Raw genomic sequence first — 20,783 nt, forward strand, 5'->3', positions numbered from 1 at the left:
GAACTTCAAAAAAATTCAGAGCTTCACACAGTGCTCCGATTGTACTGAAATTCGGGTTAATGTCTTCTTCAAAATGTCCTTCGCAAACTGGTCAAGAGTTTTGCGTTATTTGTGTGTTTACCTTATACCTTTTAAGGTCAAATAGTAAGCGAGGGTGTCAAAAAATGGGTGTCTTTTGGTTAGAAGGCAAAATTTCAAATGTCTGTAGATCGTCAGAAAAAAATCGTACATGAATGAAAAAATATTCAAAAAATTGTTTTTTAGAACACTAACCGATCTGTGAGCAGCTTTTTTAATGTCCTTTTATACTTTATTTATGAAACGAAAATAAAAGAGCAAAAAATGCTGTCTTCACTTTTTATGTCCGTCGTGTCACGTTTACTGAACGCGACTGAAAAACAATGACGGGTCCCTTTTTTCGTAATTTTAAATGTAACCAAGATCGCGTCCCTTTTGTCGCCTCCTTTCAGGAAAAACCTATCGCCGCGTGGCCTTTACGTCTTATTTTATTGGTGTCCTGAAGTTGTCAAAGTGAGTATTAAAATTATTTTATGTCCATCGTGTCACGGGGTGTGTGATAGTGATTAAAACTTGAAATGTGCTCAAATCACATTCAATACGTGGGACTTTGGGACACTTAACTATCTAGATTTGAAATTGCAATCAAATTTGGAACAGGGAGCATTCATAATTTTTTTTGTTGAAATTTGTCCATCGTGTCACGGTCCATCGTGTCACGATCTCAGTCGTGACACGATGGACACAATTGTGACACAACGGACATATTCGTGTGTCTTGTTCGATGTAATTCAGTTATTTATGTATAGGCGATGAAATGGGCTAGCTATACACCTGACAATGTAAGCATGTAGATCTAGTGATACATACACTCTTCAAAAAAAGTTAAGGATCGGTTGAAAAAACGGATCTAATTATAAAAAATTGCCAAAAAATTAAACATCGACATAATAATCAAAAGATTAATGTGTTTGAATTAACAAATAAACAATGAGTCTTGACCTAGAATTTTGTTTGGCAGGCAGAGTTATTTCCCTTTGTGTGACTTCTCAAAAGTTTCTGCATTTTGGTAGAAAAAGGGTGGTTTTTTATAGCCCCATGAAGTTTGCGGAACGCATGCCAGGGCAAAAGGTTGTGATGCACGTGCTACAACAGGGTCCTGGCTATTAACATCGGTCACCAGCTTGTATTTAAAGGTTGACACGCTGACACAATTATGCACAGTAGCAACATGCCCCCACGAAGAAAACTGATCAATTTGGACTTAGAGTAAGGGCAATAGGATGGCTACAAGACAGTGTTGCTGCCAGGCAAGTGGCCCCAAGGCTTGCAGTGGCTCCCTCTGTCATCATTAGACTAAAACAGAGATTCCACGCAGCTAGAAGAGTGCAGGAGCGACAACGTTCTCGTCGGCCCAGAGTCACCTCACAAAGAGAGGATCGCTTCATTCAGAGGCAGGCCATGCAACAAAGAATGGCTACGGCAAACAACATTAGGCAACGCCTACAAGCTACCACGGCAACACTGTTGTTAGTGGTCAAACGATCCGAAACCGCTTACACAAATTTAGCTGGCGTGCAAGGCGTCCAGTCCGAGGACCAACCTTGACTGCTAATCACCGAGCAGCTCGCCAATCCTGGTGCACTCAACATGTGAGATGGCAACACCAGCAGTGGGCTCAGGTGTTGTTTACAGATGAGTCCCGCTTTTGCTTGGAACCTGCTGATGGTCGCATCCGAGTGTGGAGGCGTCGCGGAGAGCTCTTCGCAGAAGGCGCTGTTCTGGAACGACAGCGTTTTGGCGGAGGCTCTGTGATGGTCTGGGGAGGGATCAGCACACGTCAAAGGACACCTCTGTACCATGTAGTGGGCAACTTGACCGTTGTCCGCTACCAGAATGAGATCCTGCAACCCCTGGTCATTCCAGCCCTCCAAGCGATCGGCCCTCGTGCGATTCTTCAGGATGACAACGCACCTCCCCATCGCTCTGCAGCTGTAAACACCTTCATCCAGCAGGCCAGGGTCAACAGGATGATGTGGCCAGCCAACAGCTCGGACCTGAACCCCATAGAGCACATGTGGGACGAGCTTTGTTGTCGGGTACAGCAACATCACCCTCCTCCTGCCAATCTGGGTCAACTGCTGCAATGGCTCCAGCAGGAGTGGAATGGAGTTCCCAGAGCATACATATGCAACCTGATCCACTCCATGCGCCAACGATGTGTTGAATGCCTGGCACACAACGGAGGGCACACGCGTTATTGACACTGATTCACATTATTGTGAATTCCATTTTCGAGGGTTGTCACGTTTGACACACTCTAGCTAAATTGTCGCTGCCGCGTTCGATCTTTGCTTTGTTTGTCATTACGCCTTGGTTGTTCAATTATATAATTTTTAAAAAAAAGAAAGAATTCGGTCTTGTCTGTTATGTGTGGCGTGCTTGTAAAAAAGTTATCCTTAACTTTTTTTGAAGTGTAGAAGGAATTCGACCGGAAGATTATCTTGGGCGTTGGGTGTTTGTCGCTTACGACAAGATGGCATATCCCGGTCTAGTGGTAGACGTTGACAATGGAGAATACCTGGTGGACTGCTTGCACCAACTTGGAAAGGACAATTGTTTCTTTTCACCAAGAATGAAGGACACACTATGGTACCCCCATGAAGATATTCTGGCTGTCATCTCTGAGCCAGTTAAAAAAGATGGCTTCTCTGATCATTACACTGTAGATCTATTTGTATGGAATCATGTGCAAGAGAAGCTTTTCCGGAGACACACCCCGTTGCAGTCTAATGTGTTCACTCAACCTAGAGCTCGCTATCATAACAGACATTAAGTTCAAAGACGGTTACCTTTACACTTTTTCAGTCGTTCCTCTTGACTCGTTCAGTTTTATAAAAATGCCATGTGGAAAGGCATTCCAATTCTGCTTTTTGTTTGCTTAGTTCAATACCCAATTTAAAAAAAATGTAATTTTCAAACTTGCTTCCTTTTGTATGTGCAAATGTCTATCGTGTCACGAGCGTGTCCATCGTGTCACGAGCGTGTCCATCGTGTCACACTGCACACTAAGGCTTAATTTGCAAACCAAAGATGTTGTTTCATAATCAAGGGTTTTGGGTGCTTGTTGCCATCGTTTAGAGTTACTAGTAAAAAAAATTTCACATAAATGTGTGCATTTGTTTCAGTTTTATGTGTGTTGACGTGTGCTGTGATTTATTAATTTTTCTTTCTACTCTATTATTTTCTGTAATCAATGCACTTTCTTTAAAACAAAACCCACATATTTTGATTTATTCCATTGAAGGCTGATCTGTGTGTTGTGTAACTGAAAAGAAATGGACTGAGTGATTAAATTTATCATAAAAAAAAATAAAAAACTTGTCCGTGACACGACGGACATTTTCACATGTGTACATTTTTTTACATTTTTATATTTCTTCACATAGTTTTGTAAAAGTGGCAAGAAGCGACCTATGGAATACCCAATGTGTATAGTTCAACATAAAATTATTGCTGATTCCTTTGGTGAAGATTATTCCCCCCCGATTTTTTTTTTCATTTTTGCCCCAAAACTGAAAACCCCTCACATGGCTCTGCGTAGTCGGCTGGACGTTAAGCAACAAATAAACAAACAAAAATCTTTTCGTTCTTCTTCTTCTTCTTCGTCAAGTAGTTGTTGTTGTTTGGAGAATCTGTAACTAATTGCTGATGTAAAAAGAAAGCTCCACATGCAGAACAAATAATGTTTTTACACACTAAATTTGATTTTGTTGTTGAAGAAAAGCTTGTTATGAACAACTTTGAACAATTGCATGTCTCAGACACACAGTGCTATGTACTTCAGATTGCTGTGTTTTTGTCATTTTCTCAGTAAAGCACGATGGATTTATGTTGTGTTCCTTAATGGGATTGAATTAATGAACATAGTAAAGGAACATCCTGCAAAAAAAGTGTTTGTTTCTTGTGTGAAAATTTGAGTGACTTGTTTCAAGCATGCACACAACTGAATGTGTGCACCTTTGGAGAAGTGTATTGGTGTTAACTGTTTGTTCTGCATTTAACTGTGTGTCTGTGTGTATGGTGTGTGTGTTTGAGTGCTTGTGTGCATCGGTGCTTGTGTGTATACATGCGCATGACTGCGGGTGTCAGTATATCAGTGTGTCTTTCTTCGTGTGGGTGGTGCGTGTGTCTGTCTAGAGACTATATGTGTCTGAGTGCGATAATTGAGTGTGTGGGCTTGTGTGTGTCAGTGGGAACATGAATGCTTGCATGTACCCACTCTGTCAGTCAGATCAGACTGTAGGCCTATGTCTGGCTCTCTTGTGCTAAACATATGCACGAACGAAATTTAATGACACTGTTTCAATTTCAGTTTCAACCCGTCCTCCCTCCCTCCTCTGCAGCCCCCCCACCCCCACCCTGAAGCTCTCACACACGTACGTGCTCAAGTTGTATGTAACCTTGACTGCCGGGAGTTTGTCCGACACTCTTAACTGACTCGTGACAAAACGACAGCACACTCAGTCGCTCGCACTCACGCACACACATACACACACACACACACGGCTGTGACACACACTCGCACACATACAAACACACACACACGTCTACCGTGCTGTCTATCTCTCAGTCTCTCGTTCTATCCCCTCCCTCTCTGTCTCTCTCTCACGCACGCACACACACATATCAGTACACTGTGACGCACGTACACGTCAAAGCCGCCCACTAGATCACTATAGACATCGAACAGAGTCAGAAAAGGAGAGAAATGACTGCGCCTCGCCGCATACATGTCACAGTGTGCCGGTGTGTGTGTGTGTGTGTGCCACGACGTGTGTGTGTGTGTGCGCGCACGTGTCTCTGTCAGTGTCTCACCACTGATTGAATGTATGTATTGGGCAAGGGCTGGGCAACAACAACAACACCCAAACAAAAACCGGCCACACACACACACACACGCATTTTTTCATGCTTTCTGTATTACTTCAGAAAATAAACATTGATCTGATGCTTGTTTTGATTGGATTTGACACTCCGGGACATTTCCGGCACACCGCGGTATTTAGTCGTTCGCAGTCGGCAACGTACAAATCAAGCTCATCCAAGATGGCAGGAGCAGACGACACGAAGTTCGAATTTTCTAAAATTGCCGATGGTATCGCCGGAGCGGAGGGCCCCGTGTTTGATACTAAGGGGAACTTCTACATGGTTGCTCCTTCTGTGGAGAAGAATGGCAAGCATGCTGGCCAGGTTCTCAAAGTTGACCTGAACACTGGAAAGGTAAATTGGACTACTTCAAGCGCTCCATGAAAGTTGTACTCGAGGGTACTTCATCCGAATCAACTACAGTAGACTCTGGCGTCCCGCAGGGGACCGTGCTCGGCCCACTACTCTTCCTTGTCCATATTAACGACTTGCCAGCCTCCGTATCGTCCGCTTGTTCGCCGACGACTGCCTGCTCTATAGCCGTATAGGGAAATAAACTCCTTCACGGACCACCAATCCCTGCAACAAGACCTCAGACACCTCGAAGAATGGGCGGTTACCTGGGGCATGCGCTTCAACGCCTCTAAATGCTATATCCTCAGTATAAACAAATCCTCTGACTTCAACTACCAACTGGACAACAGCATCCTCCAAAACGTTAGATCCACACCCTACCTTGGCATTCTCTTCTCAGACGACATGAAATGGAGCCCCCACATTTCTTCTATCACTAAAAAAGCTAACTGCACCCTTGGCTTCCTTCGCCGCAACCTCCAACGCTGCCCGCCTCGTTGCCGTCAGCAGGCCTACCTCTCCCTTGTGCGTCCCCTCCTGGAGTATATGGGGCGGTTGTCTGGGACCCCTACCTGAAGAAAGACGTTGACTGCATCGAACGCGTACAACGCAAAGCATCAAGGTTTATCACAGGCGACTTCAGGTCGTCGACCCCCGGCAGCGTCACCAGACTCCTAGAGAAAACTGGACTCCAACCTCTGCAACAGCGACGTCAACAACTCCGTCTGACGTTCTTCTATAGGGTGGTTGAGGGGCTGGTACCGGCACTACCATCACACCAGTTCTTAACTGAGCAGAAGCAAGGCCGTAAAATCAGGCCAGTGAGACACTCTGACCATCACACATCCAACATAGTCTCACAGTATTCAAGAAACAATTCTAGACCCTATTCAGTGCCCCAAGGCCGCACTGATCAGTTTAGGAACTCCTTTTTTGTGAAGACGGCACAAGACTGGAACCTACTTGAGGACAATATTGTAACCTCCAAAAGCATTGGCATCTTTAAAGCCAAGCTAGCAGCCGTCCACCACCATTAGGCTGCCGCACTCTCCCCCGCTGCATTAATGCCAGTCTTCTGGTACCCAGCAGTGTAATTCATCAAGATCAAGATCAAGATCAAGAATGTTGAGTTTGTAGAACGCCCCTGTTCAAAAAGGAAATGTAAACATTATGTTATCTGTTGCGATTTTGATGTTTTACGAAAAGGGCACCACGATAATATATTTGAGCAATTGAAATTTACTTCATGCTATTGATATGATAATCTATTGCAGACCACTTTGGTATGTGAACCCTCTGTCGGTGAAGATGGGGGCGTCCCAGCCGGCTGTCAGTGTGACAAGGAAGGAAACATCTACGTGGCCGACATGCGACTTGGAATCTTGAAAGTTACACCTTCAGGTCAATACCAACAGGTATACTCACACAAAAATGAAAGTTTTGGTGGTCTGTCTTTTCGCCTGTCTGATCTTGACAGAATATACTTTTGCTCAGTGTATGTGTAAAAAAGCCCCCCTGTTTACCTAGTTTGAAGTGCTACCACTGTACCAGTAAGTTCGTCACACGGTAGATTCGTCACGGGTGACGAAGTTACCGGCAGGGTAGGCGGCTGTTTATGCTTAGAGCTTATGCTTTCAGATGTTTGATTTGTGGAAGAGATTCAAGATTCACATTTTTTAGAGAGAGAGAGAGAGAGAAAGAGAGAGAAAGAGAGAGAGAGAGATTCAGAAAGACAGAGAGACTGACAGAGAGAGAGAGTTCTCAACTGAGCAGTTTTCACTGACACGGCACAGTCCGAGCGTTGTTATTTTAAAACGCGAGATCTACTCATTGAGCAGTTCTCAACTGAGCAGTTTTCACTGACACGGCACAGTCCGAGCGTTGTTATTTTAAAACCCGAGATCTACTCATTGAGCAGTTCTCAACAGCCTGTAGTCTGAGAGGGAGCGAGAGAGAAAGAAAGAGAGAGAGCGAGAGAGAGAGATAGCGAGAGAGAGAGAGACTGAGAATAAACAATAGACTCAGAGAGAGAGAGAGAGAGAGAGAGAGAGGGTGGGAGGTGCAAGGTTGTATTACCATTACATAACAGCCGCGCTCGGACTACTGTGGCGAAGTTACCGGGACCGGTGACGAATCTACTGTGTGACGAACTTACTGGTAGCCGTTTGAAGTGCTTTGAAGAGTATGTGTATCCTCTCCAAAAAGAAGAGCAAATAGAGTTTCTTTGCTCTATTCTTGTTCCTGCCTGTTCCTGATAGAACATACATGTATTTGCACAATATGTATGCATTTATGTAAATTATGTAATTGTTTTACTGATAAAACCATCCATCTTTTAATGAGTAACGCAAACAAACATCTTTGAACGAGTGTGAAATAGAATTCTTTACAAATAAAAAAATCTTTCAAGTAGCGTTTTCAAGCAACAGCAGTTTACCTCAGCAGATTATGTTGTTATGAATGTGTGGGTGTATGTTAGTGCAGCTTTTCAAAGTGGACAGTGAAGGGCGAACAATGCAGGGCTGCAATGACTGCAGCTTTGATTATAACGGCAACCTGTGGGTGACTGGACCAGCAGGAGACATAGCGCCCAGTGAATACAGACGCTCTTTTGAGGTAAACACACCCCTGTGTGCATTCTTCTTCTTCTTCTCGATCGCCTTTACACTTGGAGTCTAGCTCTGGAAATGAAGCTGGTGGTCTTTTGTAGAGCTTCCACGGGGCCGTGCAGTTCTCTTGGAGGGTCGTCGGCCTTGGCCAAGTCTCTGTCCTCAAGGGACTGAGGTTGTGCGCATTCCTCTGAGCCTGCATGCTACTGTACACAGGCACACATGCATACACACACACACACACACACAGACAAATGCATTTGCGTTTGTACAAACATACACACTATATATAAGCAGATGCATAAACACAGACACTTAATTGCAAACACGCACACTGTAAATAGACACACATACAAACAAAATCTTTTGTATTCCTTGTGTTGGGATGCCATTCCTACTTATGCAGATGAAAAGAAATCGTTTATTTGTGCTTTTTACATTCAGTCAAGTTATGACTAAATGTTTTAACATCGAGGGGGGAATCGAGACGAGGGTCGTGGTGTATGTGCGTGTGTGTGTCTGTGTGTGTGTGTAGAGCGATTCAGACTAAACTACTGGACCGATCTTTATGAAATTTGACATGAGAGTTCCTGGGTATGAAATCCCCGAACGTTCTTTTCATTTTTTTGATAAATGTCTTTGATGACGTCATATCCGGCTTTTCGTGAAAGTTGAGGCGGCACTGTCACGCCCTCATTTTTCAACCAAATTGGTTGAAATTTTGGTCGGGTAATGTTCGACGAAGCCCGGACTTCGGTATTGCATTTCAGCGTGGTGGCTTAAAAATTAATTAATGACTTTGGTCATTAAAAATCTGAAAATTGTAAAAAAAAATATGTTTTTTATAAAACGATCCAAATTTACGTTTATCTTATTCTCCATCATTTGCTGATTCAAAAAACATATAAATATGTTATATTCGGATTAAAAACAAGCTCTGAAAATTAAATATATAAAAATTATTATCAAAATTAAATTGTCCAAATCAATTTAAAAACACTTTCATCTTATTCCTTGTCGGTTCCTGATTCCAAAAACATATAGATATGATATGTTTGGATTAAAAACACGCTCAGAAAGTTAAAACGAAGAGAGGTACAGAAAAGCGTGCTATCCTTCTTAGCGCAACTACTACCCTGCTCTTCTTGTCAATTTCACTGCCTATGCCGTGAGCGGTGGACTGACGATGCTACGAGTATACGGTCTTGCTGAAAAATGGCATTGCGTTCAGTTTCATTCTGTGAGTTCGACAGCTACTTGACTAAATGTTGTATTTTCGCCTTACGCGACTTGTTCTTTCTTCAGGCACCCTTTGGCTCTGTGTACTGCTTGACAAAACCAGGGAAGGTGATTCGAATTGACACAGGGCTTTGGTTTCCAAACGGCCTTGCTGTGCGGCACGATGAATCGGGTGAAGCATGCCAGCTGATCGTTGCAGAGACGCCCACAAAACTGTTATGGAGTTATGACATCAAAGGACCAGGTCTCGTCAGCAACAAACGAGAATGGGCCAAACTGCCAGGTGATTGATATGTTTGTGCATCTATTCATTCTAGGTGAGACCATCCCGGATCTACTGGGTAACATCTTAAAATTACCCATACATGAAGCCTGTGTTTTTGTGTGCATTTATGACATAGTTAACATGATGTAAAATGTAGTACAGTGGAACTTGCCCTGGCGACCACCTCTCAGTAATGACCACCTGTCCACAAGGACTTCCCCGAACAATCTGGACAAGTTCTTGTTCAATGTAATTCACCTTTCTATAGCGACCACTTCTTTAGAACACCTGGCTGGTCATTATTGTCAGGTTCCACTGTATATTTATGCATTTAAAAATGACTTCCATTTGTATGCAAAGCAAATAATTATTTAGTAAAAGCCAAATAAATCTTGAACGTCAAAATGGCGCCAAAATGACTCGCATGGGACACGGTGACCCCTTGCATCTTTTCATTCCTTTGATGCAAAAAACCCTTTAGCTTTGTGCATGACATGTCAAGTTTGAAGCTGCGGAGTCAGGCCTAGTAGCTCAGTTCTTAGAGCACAGAATAGACTTATTGGTGTGTCACGCGTTAAAATCTGGGTGGGGTTGTTGTAGGGGTCAACTTTGTGGGCAGACTCAGAGACGGTTTACATGTCTCATCCCCCATATGCCCAGTGTGGTATTCATAAAAGACTAGGTCCAGGTGTTTTTTTAAATTTTTTTTACTTATTTTATTAAAATCCTTGTTCCATCTGTTCTCTAGTATCTGGAATAGTCTGATATCTTAAAATTCCCGTATATATTCTTGTCGTCTTACATGTCTCTTACAAGTGCTAGCATCTGTGGCTTGCAGTTGCTGCAGAAAAATGACCCATACCTAAGTAACCATGGTTGCCATTGGATGAAAAAATCATGCATGCTATGATGTATTGTAATACAGTTGAACGGAATACATAGATCTATATATATTCATTTTGAGGATGAAAGTCACTTGTTCATTTGAATGCTTGCTGCTCTCTCAGGTGCCAGGAAACTGGTTCCCCCCGCGGGTTAGGGGGAGTCCCATATTGGTTGGGATGAGAAAGAATTTACCCGATGCTACCCAGCATGTCGTAAGAGGCGACTAACGGTTCTGTTTCTCCTTTTACCCTTGTTAAGTGTTTCTTGTATAGAATATAGTCAATGTTTGTAAAGATTTTAGTCAAGCAGTATGTAAGAAATGTTAAGTCCTTTGTACTGGAAACTTGCATTCTCCCAGTAAGGTCATATATTGTACTACGTTGCAAGCCCCTGGAGCAATTTTTTTATTAGTGCTTTTGTGAACAAGAAACAATTAACAAGTGGCTCTATCCCATCTCCCCCCTTTCCCCTATCCCATCTCCCCCCTTTCCACGTCGCGATATAACCTTGAATGGTTGAAAACGACGTTAAACACCAAATAAAGAAAGAAAGAAAGGAGACTGGTTCCACATAACTCTCACCTACTCTATTGCACGCGTCGTATGCATTTAGAGCGCTTACTTCCCTTTGTTGATCAGAACATACATGTATCTGCAAACTATGACAGTTTCTCTTTTGGCTTTCAGGAAACTTGGAAGGAGGGGCAGACGGCATGGACTTTGACGACAAAGGAAACCTGCTGGTTGCACACTGGGGCACCGGCCACATTGAGGTGTTCTCCCCAGAGGGGGGTTCTCCTGCGAAACGGATTCCCACTCCGTTTAAGACTCCAAGCAATCTACATTTCCAGCCCAAGTCAAGGACGGTGTACATGACAGAGCATGATAATAACGGCCTGTGGAAGTTTGAGTGGGAAACGTGTGGGATGCCCCAGTTCTGTGAGAAAGAATGACAAGTTGTTGTGACTGTATTATCTTTTGTTTAAGCTGCTATGATTGTGGTGGTGGGTGAGACGTGAGTCAATCATTTCTGTGAGCTCAAATTCTGTTGAGACAAATCACTTCTGCACATTTCCTGCAATAGAGGATGTTTGGAAATAGCTCAGTTGGGTTTATGTTGGTTGTGAAAGAGTGGATACTCTTTGCTTTTATTGAGGCAAACTTTCCCACGTGACATAGGATAAGGAGCACATGTGGAGACACTCATCGCTAGTGACTGGCCTAGGATACTCTTTGCTTTTATTGAGGCAAACTTTCCCACGTGACATAGGATAAGGAGCACATGTGGAGACACTCATCGCTAGTGACCGGCCTATAATGTCAAGTGGGAAAGTTTGCCTCGGTGAAAACAACAGTATTTACTCTTTCGCAACCCATACAAACGCGACAGAGTTATTTCCAGAATGTGTCTATTAACCCTTTTCTGACTGACACAGCCTTTATCTAGCAATCATGCCTGCCTGAGACTGCCTTTTAGAAACAGCCAAAAAATGTATAACTTCAAATAAAAGCAAATAACTAACCGTTCATCACTTGTGCTGGGCTGTGGTTCATTCGAGTCGTCCATCGTAACTCTAACACCGTGCACTAATTCCTCCGAATCGTCTATGTCTGCTTCTTCAATATCATCGTCGTCTTCAATGTCACTATCAGAGTCAAGTTGGAGCTCTCTCACAACCTCTTGTTAAGAAAATCTTCGATTTCGATTCAATTTCGGCAGATAATGCTCCAAATTAAACGTGATCGGGAAAACACAGGAAGTGGTCAAGGGAAGTAACCACTGAAACACTTTTATGCACTGAAAACATGGACTGAGATGTGGATTTGTACGGAGGTTTGCTGTTACGTTTATATTCGTAGCCCGGCAGTAGAGACTGTTTAGCTGTTACGACTATAGTCGTAGCCCGTCAGAAAAGAGTTAAGAGACCATCAGAATGCACCAATTTCAAGTGCAAACTTTATTACTGTTGTTCACCAGCCTAATTACTTACTTACTTACTTACTTACTGCCTGTTATGCCGGTTGGCAAGTAGGGCAGCAAGCAGCCTAATTTGTCTTTCATAAACCGTTTTGAATATATTATTATTATATGAAGTCTTATATCTCGCGCGTATCTCCAGACTCAGACTCAAGGCGCAGGGATCTATTATGTGACAGCTATATTTTGCATTCCAATGAGAAAGAGTACAGGCAGCTACAAACTGGTTGTAAAGAACAGGACAAATGCAATGTTATTAACCACACTGCACATAGTTAGAAGAAAGTCTGTATGTGGGTGTCTTTTGACAATCATGCTGAACGACTGTGAAGGGACAGAATTAATCACTAGGCAAACATTGCTTCATCTTCATTATCCAAAAAGAAATCAAAGGTCTTTTAATGTTTTAATGTTAAATTTGAGTGACAAAGCAATGTGAAGCATAACCTAACTGGGCAAAGAACCTGTCAACTAAATGGTGATAGGACTGGTTTAGGGATGGACGAAGCACTCAAATTCTTGGACCTATGAATGCATGTATTTTGTGTGCGTAGTTTATGATGAGAATAATGACTTCACTGCCGGATTGAGTCAAACAAATTCTTAATAAAGCGTGACTATGTATTATGCTTTGATTTATGATTGTGACACTGATTTTCTCAATTAACAGTGAATTTAAGCAGCAAGGGAAGAAAAAGAAAGTTTCACTGCAAATGCTTTTGAACGTTTGTTAAGTGGATCTGGCAAATAGTTATTTACAATGTTTATTCAATGCGAATTATGTGCGATAGGTGCACTGAATGATTTTATGACCGACATGTAATGATACTTGTTTTTTTTAATTCAGAATTCCATGTTTTGTCTTATTTGTGCCCAGCAAACCCAGCATGTTTTTGTTTGAAAAAAAGAATGAGACATCAGTTTGCGTGTGGAAAAAGTCTACTTGGCCATTATTTTTTGGTATATGGTGTGCTTAAACAGTATGCCACTGAAGCACCACTTTCTTATGTTTTCAGTGTAGCAAAATGAACAAACGAGTTTGTTGTAAGAAAAGCGTTAAATGTGTTACGTTATTATTTGATGAATTGTCCAGGTTGAAATTATTCATGCGGCATAAGTACGCTTTGGTGTGCTGTTGGGCAGTGTTCGGCAGAATATGAATAGCAAGTGAGATTTTTTTTAATTCGCTGGTCATGAGTTTGGCCAGCTCATCTCGTGTTACTTCATTTCAAATGTTTTTGTTGCTTTCTTTCATTCTCAAATAACAAATCATATATTTTCTAATGATGAAGACAATTCATGATTGAAATCCTCTACACTGTTTCGCTGATCCAAGCGTTGATTTATATTGTCGCACAATTTTCACACCACTCTTATATTCACCAAGAAATGTGTATAATGTGGTGCTTGATGTGAACTTTTTTGGGTGAAAACCTGCTTCATCTATCATGTGAAAATCATTGCTTCAAAATGAGTGCTTGCCTGCATTAGACTTTGATTTGTGTAACTGTATGTCTCTGTGTGTGGTTCGAGGTTTTACTATACAAACCTGGTATCACAAATCGCTTGCATGACTGCGACATGTGAATCTTGATGTCACTAAATAATGGATTTAAAACATTTACTAGACTAGATTTACATGATTGTTTACATTTGCAGCAAATGTCACCTAAGATTTTATTGTAAGACATGTATCAGTTGTGTTTACAAATCATTTATGTGACCACATTTTTTAGAGTAATTAAAAAAAAATCATACTCTTTCTTTCCAGATTGCCATCCGTGTGTGTGAGAGAGAGAGAGAGCATCTAAAACCGACACAAGTTTTTTGTTCAAAATTTCATTCAATCAAGCTCGAACAAAATGTTACATTAAAAAAAACAAGCATCTACGTTCATCCCACACAATGGATCTTTTTTGTTTGTGTAATGAAGAGGCATCCAAGCTGATCATCACAGCTTTTGAATGCCTCACTCATTATCAAAGAAATATAACCTACACACTTGACAGTTTCTCTAGTTCTCCAGAGCCTTTTGAAGGGCTTCGTAACACTCAAGGGCGATCTGGGCCTCAGCCTTCGCCTTCTCTGAAGCAGCCGCGTTCACCTCTTGCGTTGCTTTGGAGATGCCCTCACGGACAGCCTGCAACACAAGGCACCATGAGAATGGATGCTTTCCGGAAATGCTCCGAGGATTTTTATGCATTTTGCAAGAGTTGTTTTCCTTGCAGGTGAGGCAAGATGTAAACACGCTGATCGCGCCAAGAGTTACAATGTGCATATTTCGAAAGAAAAAGGTCATCCTTTTGAGCCAACACTCAAAATAGAGTACATGTATGTACAATTACATTTTGCCTCACCTTCACGGAGACTAGAGTAAGAAACTATTCCACAGTACATAATAAAGTTTGTTCTATATATAGGCTGCACGAAGCAAAATGCAGCTGCACGTAAAACATACATGCGAATTGCGCTACACAAGTTTTGCTTTCAGCATAGAACACTGCGTCTCCCACAGTCAATGCTGATTGGCTTTCTTTCTTTATTTGGGGTTTAACGTCGTTTTCAACCACGAAGGTTATATCGCGACGGGGCTGATTGGCTGGCTGGCAATGACACATTTACATGACAAGTTTAACCTAATGACGGCTGCGGGCATCAAAAGTGTGAAGATATCATCCTTTGAAACTTGGTCCCAGTCTGGATCTCTGGCAGAATGTTTTGCTTTGTATTGTTGCTTTTTGGGTAAGTTCATGTCGGATTATGTGTAATCTGTATTTAAACCAGAACAGTTCTACTTTCAAACCTTGAACTCTTTAATAACAAACAAAATCAAAAGCTAGTGGGCCAAACACTTGGCTGGAACCAAGTTCAAGCTAAATTTGCACAGCCAGTCAAACACACTGGCAACTATAACCCATCAAACAAACATCCACAAAATGTGTGTTGCTTAGTTAATGCGATGCATTTAAATCGCATTGTAACATGAAATAAAGATAAACTAATGAAGCTCTTCAAAAACGCTGTATTATACCATAAACTCAAAAAGGAAAACAAAATAAATTAAATTAAAGAAATCCTCATAATATATTCACTCCAGAATGAAAGAAAAACTACAATAATGTGATTGCAGCTTCCAAACATTGATTACTTGCTTACAGCAAAGACATTTCAAAAACTTCACCGTGTTTAAAGATCTTTTACCTGAGCATCAAGATTTTCTAGGGGATGTGCTTCTTCTGCCAGAACTTGTACAGATGAGTCTTCGTTGATTGAGATTGACCCGCTGCTCACTGGAAACACAACGATTAGAACTGATAATTCAAGAAACCGATGTCAGGACCAAGCATTTAAAATTAACTAAACTACTAAGCACCTGGAATCCTGGTGAAATTTTGTTTGCACAAACTCCAATATGGGAACAAAGTGTGCACACTGCAGTTAAACAAAAGACCAGCAAACGCTTAAATACTTTTTGGTAGTATTCCACATTCTAACCTTTTGCTAATAAACAAACAAAAAACAGAAAAAAGATTATTTTTGGGACAGCATAAATGATAAAATAGACTTTCTCACAGATTTAGCCTAAAGTGGCAACATATAATTTGTGAAATACATAAACTGTATCTATACATATGAAACAAGCACGTCAGAAGATATATATTCACATTTGTTTTACATGCACATGTTCAGTGTAAGTTGTAACTGTAAGTTGTTGCTTTTTGTGAAACAGTTTTCTAAAATATTGTTTCTACTAATTCTTGAAGGTCTATGACACTAATAGTTAACTGCCAATGGTACTAGTGATTGGTACAGCAGTCATGTTTCATAACAACTGACCATACTCACTGCACACACTGACTTTCACAGTTCCGGATAATACCATCAGGGTTTCTAGTTCGTTTTAGTGTGCTTATACTTATAGTGCATATAGGACACAAAAACTCCGTTTGGGGAGCCCTGTATCAGGGATGTCGTCAGGCGTCGGACATCGACCGATTAAGAGGCTCAAATGTCCGATTCACATAGCCGCATGGCGGTCAGATGTCCTATTGTTTTGAACTGAGCGCTGGCATTGTCCGATAACTCAATTCCTTCGGACAGCCCGATATTCTTTCTTTCTTTATTTGGTGTTTAACGTCGTTTTCAACCACGAAGGTTATATCGCGACGAGGGAAAGGGGGGAGATGGGATAGGGGAAAGGGGGGAGATGGGATAGAGCCACTTGTTAAGTGTTTCTTGTTCACAAAAGCACTAATCAAAAAATTGCTCCAGGGGCTTGCAACGTAGTACAATATATGACCTTACTGGGAGAATGCAAGTTTCCAGTACAAAGGACTAAACATTTCTTACATACTGCTTGACTAAAATCTTTACAAACATTGACTATATTCTATACAAGAACCACTAAACAAGGGTAAAAGGAGAAACATAATCCGTTAGTCGCCTCTTACGACATGCGGGGTGCAGAGAAATAAGGATGTGGAAAAGAAGACTTTTGGTAAGTGAAATAAAGGTGATGGATCCAGTCAGATAGAAATAAGACAACAAGAAAAGAATTGGAAATCTGCAGGGAATAGTAGGGAGAGTTTTCTTGGAAGGAAATATAGGTGAAAGGACTGGTAAGGCAGAAATAAGACAAAAGAAGAGAAGTAAAGGGGTGGGGTAGCTCTGTGGAAACACTCCCGCCGCGTGAAGGCGACCCCATGGGAGCAGCACGATATTCGTTAATGTTCCTTTCAAGATACACATTTTCAAAAAGCGACCAAGCACTCTCGCGTACAGTTGCACTGAAGTTGTGCAGTGCGGATCTTGCGTTTGGGTGACACCCGTCTCCAGCACATTAAAATTAGGAGTATGGGAGACAACTCCAATTGACTAAGTCTTGCATCTGCTTTTGCTTTCAGTTTCAGGTCGAGACATTTTGACGAAGCGCACTGAATTATGCCACCGAAAAATAAAAATAAGGCCTGCCAAAGTTCAACAAAAGCTGAACACGTTCGGCTATTCAACGGCATCCTGTGCTACATTAGGGTCAAAAATAGGGGGGAACACGGCGAGCGTCATTCTTAAAAATGAAAAAATTCTGACGTCCTTTTGAAATTTCTGAAAGCGGTCAAATGTCCTATTGATGCTGAAGAGCTAGGACATTTGTCCTATAGGTATGAATTTGTAGTAACATCCCTGCTGTATTGTACTTCAAGCACCCCTCTTACACAATGCTTGCGTAATGTGTGCGTTAATATGTGTATGTATGTGTTTCTGATTGCTTTTCACAGCATTACTGTCTCACCAAAGAATTTTTTGTTGGACCCATCTTCTTCAAATACGGTGACCACTCCTGGTTTGAGAACTGCCAAAGAGGGAACATGGTTTGGCAGAATACCGAAACTGCCGCTGAACGAGGGCACATCTACTTGCTTTACATTGGCAGCAGTGTAGTACACCTGAAAAGCAATCATAACCATCTGAATTACTTTATCATTTCATAAGAATAATTATCTAAAATAAATGCCTATCTAACCGAGTGCCTAAAGCACAAGAATCACCTTTTAAGGCAAAGCAGGTCAAAGAGGATTTAGATTTTAAGGCTAAATAGACAAAGTTCGGAAATAACTTTTGCTGGGAGGAAAAAGAGGGAAAACATGTGTGACATTGTGCACCAATCTAACAAGCGGCGTGTTGCTACACGTTGTCATCGAGCACGTGTAAGACACGCAAATCAATAATGATTGGCCTATTTTGTCACATGGTTTTGTTAGCCCTCGATTTTACAAGATAAGGCAACCTTATGCTGCCCATAAAAACTTGATAGTTATTTCCAGAATTCGTCTAAGCCCTTAAAAAAAACCTGCCGAGTACACCAGGAGACAACACCTGCCGGACCTCAGCACAAACAGTTCTCTGCAATTGACACTAAATGACAGGTATCTAACCGGCTCCCAGATGCCCTTTTTTGTGTTTTTCTCTGATCTCAATAGAGGTCGCATGACACTTTGTTACACCCACAAATATTCAGTTTTAACCAAAAGGTTTTTTTTATCTAAAACCGGAAAACAGAAAGCTTTATTGCTGTAATCGTAAGTGGAAAAAAATGACATTTTTACTTTAGTTACAATTATAGAAATTAAATGATGACATACAGCGGCAAATCACTAGAGCAGTTTTGAAGTCTACATAGCTTAATGCAAGGATGATATGACCACTTCACCACCACATGACGGTCGGTATCACTGTGCTGTCAGCTGTCTAGCAAATGGTCCAACTCTTGCTGGTTAGTCAATTAAAGTGCGTCTTTGATCATGGCAGCACCACTTATATATATATATACAGTACTTCAGTCTTCTCAAAGTGAAACTGAACACAGCAGTTTATGGTAGTCTTGCATAGGACATGACATTGAGTGTGATGGGTTTTTTTTCAGGAACTGCACCGGGGTACATTCCCTGTATACAGGAAAAGCACCTATCCAGGTTTCCCAAAATTGCTTCGTTTCCGGCCGATTTTTGTGGAGCACGTGATGCGCACAACAAATATTGGCGGTCTAGAAGTGTCGTCTGCGCAATGATCGCGGCGGCTTTCTTGACCGCCAAGGGCGACCACGCACGTTGTGAGACGTCATTCGTTAGACCTCAATAGGAAGAGTGCTGCTACAAGAAATGCACCCACTTTAGGTCGAATTATATTAGACCGCTTCTCAGTCACACTTCTGCCATAGTGACAGTAATGAATCTCAAATAAATACTCAAGTCACAAATCATGTGATCCTTACAAAATGTATGCACTGAAACTTATTATTTATTTAATATTCTCTATTTCTTCTGCAAGAGGAATCAAAGTCAAGAATGATAGAATCTCTCTCTCTAACTCACACAAACACACGTGTGTACACTTCCTCGATCATGACACACACGTAAACACAACCGCAACAACAATCGTACCAATTAGTATAGCCGCAACAACAACCTAAAAATCATGGTTATGCCCTGAACCTTTACGGTTAAAACTCTTAGTAAGTATCGAACTCGGGGTCCTGAACGTTCGGACACGAAGTGACAGCGGTTTTGTATGTTTTACTACACGTTTAATACAATGATTGTAGCGTACTTACATTTGCTGGCGACGCAAACGTAAATGACATTTCAGAATAGCTTCTCTGTTGAGAGACTGCTAGTCTCGAGCACTGTCGAGCAAGCGTTGCTGCCCTGATCCCATTCTTCAGTAAGCCGGCCATGGTTGTCAATATGGCGTATTCAAGGGCGAAAGGGGAGACCAATATCAAGAAAAGTTCACAGACTGACGGGATGATCTCCCTTGTTGGTTGGAAGTAGAAAACGTGTTGGTTAGGCCAGAGATACACATCTATGGTTGGGCGTGCAAATAAAATGTGCTGATGGTGTTGGTCATTTATGTTATTTTCAATGGAAGAACCGAATGCCCGAGGTCAAATAAATGAGAGAAAAAGAATTGAACAAAAAATCTATAGACTCTTTTACATGATTATTTGTTTCATTTTTGTTAGTGTATTCTTTTCCAAACCAGAAGCAGTTGCTGTATCTGAATTTTTATTATATTTTTAAAATTGATTGTTTTGTAGTGTTGATTATAAATCCTTCAATTGATAAACCTATTTTTTTTCTTCTCATTTCTTTGACCTCCGGCACTTGTTTATTCATTTTGAATGTCGCCAAGTCAATTTCGTTGACATATTTTGTTCTGTATCCAATAATTTCTTTTTTTGCCAGGCAGCAATGTATTACAGTAAGCCTACGCTTTTTTGGGTGATTCTTATATATTGATCTTTTGCTTTACAGTTTGTCTTCATTTAGTCTTTGGACTTTTTTGTGTCTTTCTTTTATCATCTGTTTATAAGGCCAAAAAAAATAGGTCTGTTTACGGTAACATAGGCCAAAAAAATAGGGTCGGTAGGTCGGGATTTTTTTTTCCTTCCAAAAAACCATATTTTTACGTTATTTTGCACAAAAAACCCAATTTTTTTTCCCCAAATGCCAAAAAAAAGTCTAGGGTCGCGCGAAAAAAATAGGGTCGGTCGGGTTACCGTAAACAGACTATTTTTTTTTTTTGCCTAATACATTTGTATTTCCTTTTTTCTTCATTTCCACAAGTTTTTGTTTCTTTATGCTAAAAAAAAAAAGATTGTATGTGTTGTCCCCCTCCTTTGACAAATGCCTTCCAATACTTTAGCCTGTGCTTGACACCAAATATTTATTTTTAGGTGTAGACTAGTGTATAGTGTTGTTCCCAGCCTCAGTCTTTTCGCATCATTCTGGTTAAATGTCCGTGTTTTGCCATGACTGGTGTCTTTTAGCACGTTTATTTTGCGGCCAGGATATTTTGACGAATATATATTTTGAATCCAGGTTGAATTGATCTATTGTCCTCTGTGTATCAGTCTGAGAACAACACTGTGTAGATAATCTAGTTTCGTTTATGAACTCATTCAGGTTTATGTAAAGTTGCATTGGTTTTCTCTTAGCCTTCACCGGATC

The 20,783-nt window shown here is 41.3% G+C and overlaps 2 protein-coding genes across 2 annotated transcripts; one reads left to right on the forward strand and one right to left on the reverse strand.

Annotated features, from left to right (window-relative positions):
* Positions 1-5,095: 5,095 nt before the first annotated feature.
* Positions 5,096-13,254, forward strand: LOC138966165 (diisopropyl-fluorophosphatase-like). The gene is made up of 5 exons (XM_070338295.1): positions 5,096-5,301; positions 6,576-6,716; positions 7,786-7,917; positions 9,216-9,432; positions 10,986-13,254. Exons 1-5 carry the CDS (start codon positions 5,128-5,130, stop codon positions 11,249-11,251), a joined length of 930 nt encoding a protein of 309 aa, XP_070194396.1. The 5' UTR covers positions 5,096-5,127; the 3' UTR covers positions 11,252-13,254.
* LOC138966166 (ATP synthase subunit delta, mitochondrial-like) lies at positions 13,158-19,543 on the reverse strand. Its single transcript, XM_070338296.1, has 4 exons — positions 19,385-19,543; positions 17,567-17,720; positions 15,478-15,566; positions 13,158-14,416 (listed from the first exon to the last, which is right to left on the reverse strand). Exons 1-4 carry the CDS (start codon positions 19,505-19,507, stop codon positions 14,291-14,293), a joined length of 492 nt encoding a protein of 163 aa, XP_070194397.1. The 5' UTR covers positions 19,508-19,543; the 3' UTR covers positions 13,158-14,290.
* Positions 19,544-20,783: the final 1,240 nt, after the last annotated feature.

Source organism: Littorina saxatilis, linkage group LG5 (genome assembly GCF_037325665.1).
Source record: "Littorina saxatilis isolate snail1 linkage group LG5, US_GU_Lsax_2.0, whole genome shotgun sequence".
Taxonomy (NCBI): Eukaryota; Metazoa; Mollusca; class Gastropoda; order Littorinimorpha; family Littorinidae; genus Littorina; species Littorina saxatilis.

Coding starts and splice junctions, on each gene's coding strand:
- LOC138966165 (XM_070338295.1), top strand. CDS start 5,128: ATGGCAGGAGCAGACGACACGAAGTTCGAATTTTCTAAAATTGCCGAT. Junction 6,717..7,785: donor CTTCAGGTCAATACCAACAG/GTATACTCACAC, acceptor ATGTTAGTGCAG/CTTTTCAAAGTGGACAGTGA. Junction 9,433..10,985: donor AGAATGGGCCAAACTGCCAG/GTGATTGATATG, acceptor TTTGGCTTTCAG/GAAACTTGGAAGGAGGGGCA.
- LOC138966166 (XM_070338296.1), bottom strand. CDS start 19,507: ATGGCCGGCTTACTGAAGAATGGGATCAGGGCAGCAACGCTTGCTCGA. Junction 17,721..19,384: donor CGTTTGCGTCGCCAGCAAAT/GTAAGTACGCTA, acceptor ATTGCTTTTCAG/GTGTACTACACTGCTGCCAA. Junction 14,417..15,477: donor TAGAAAATCTTGATGCTCAG/GTAAAAGATCTT, acceptor CTTGTGTTGCAG/GCTGTCCGTGAGGGCATCTC.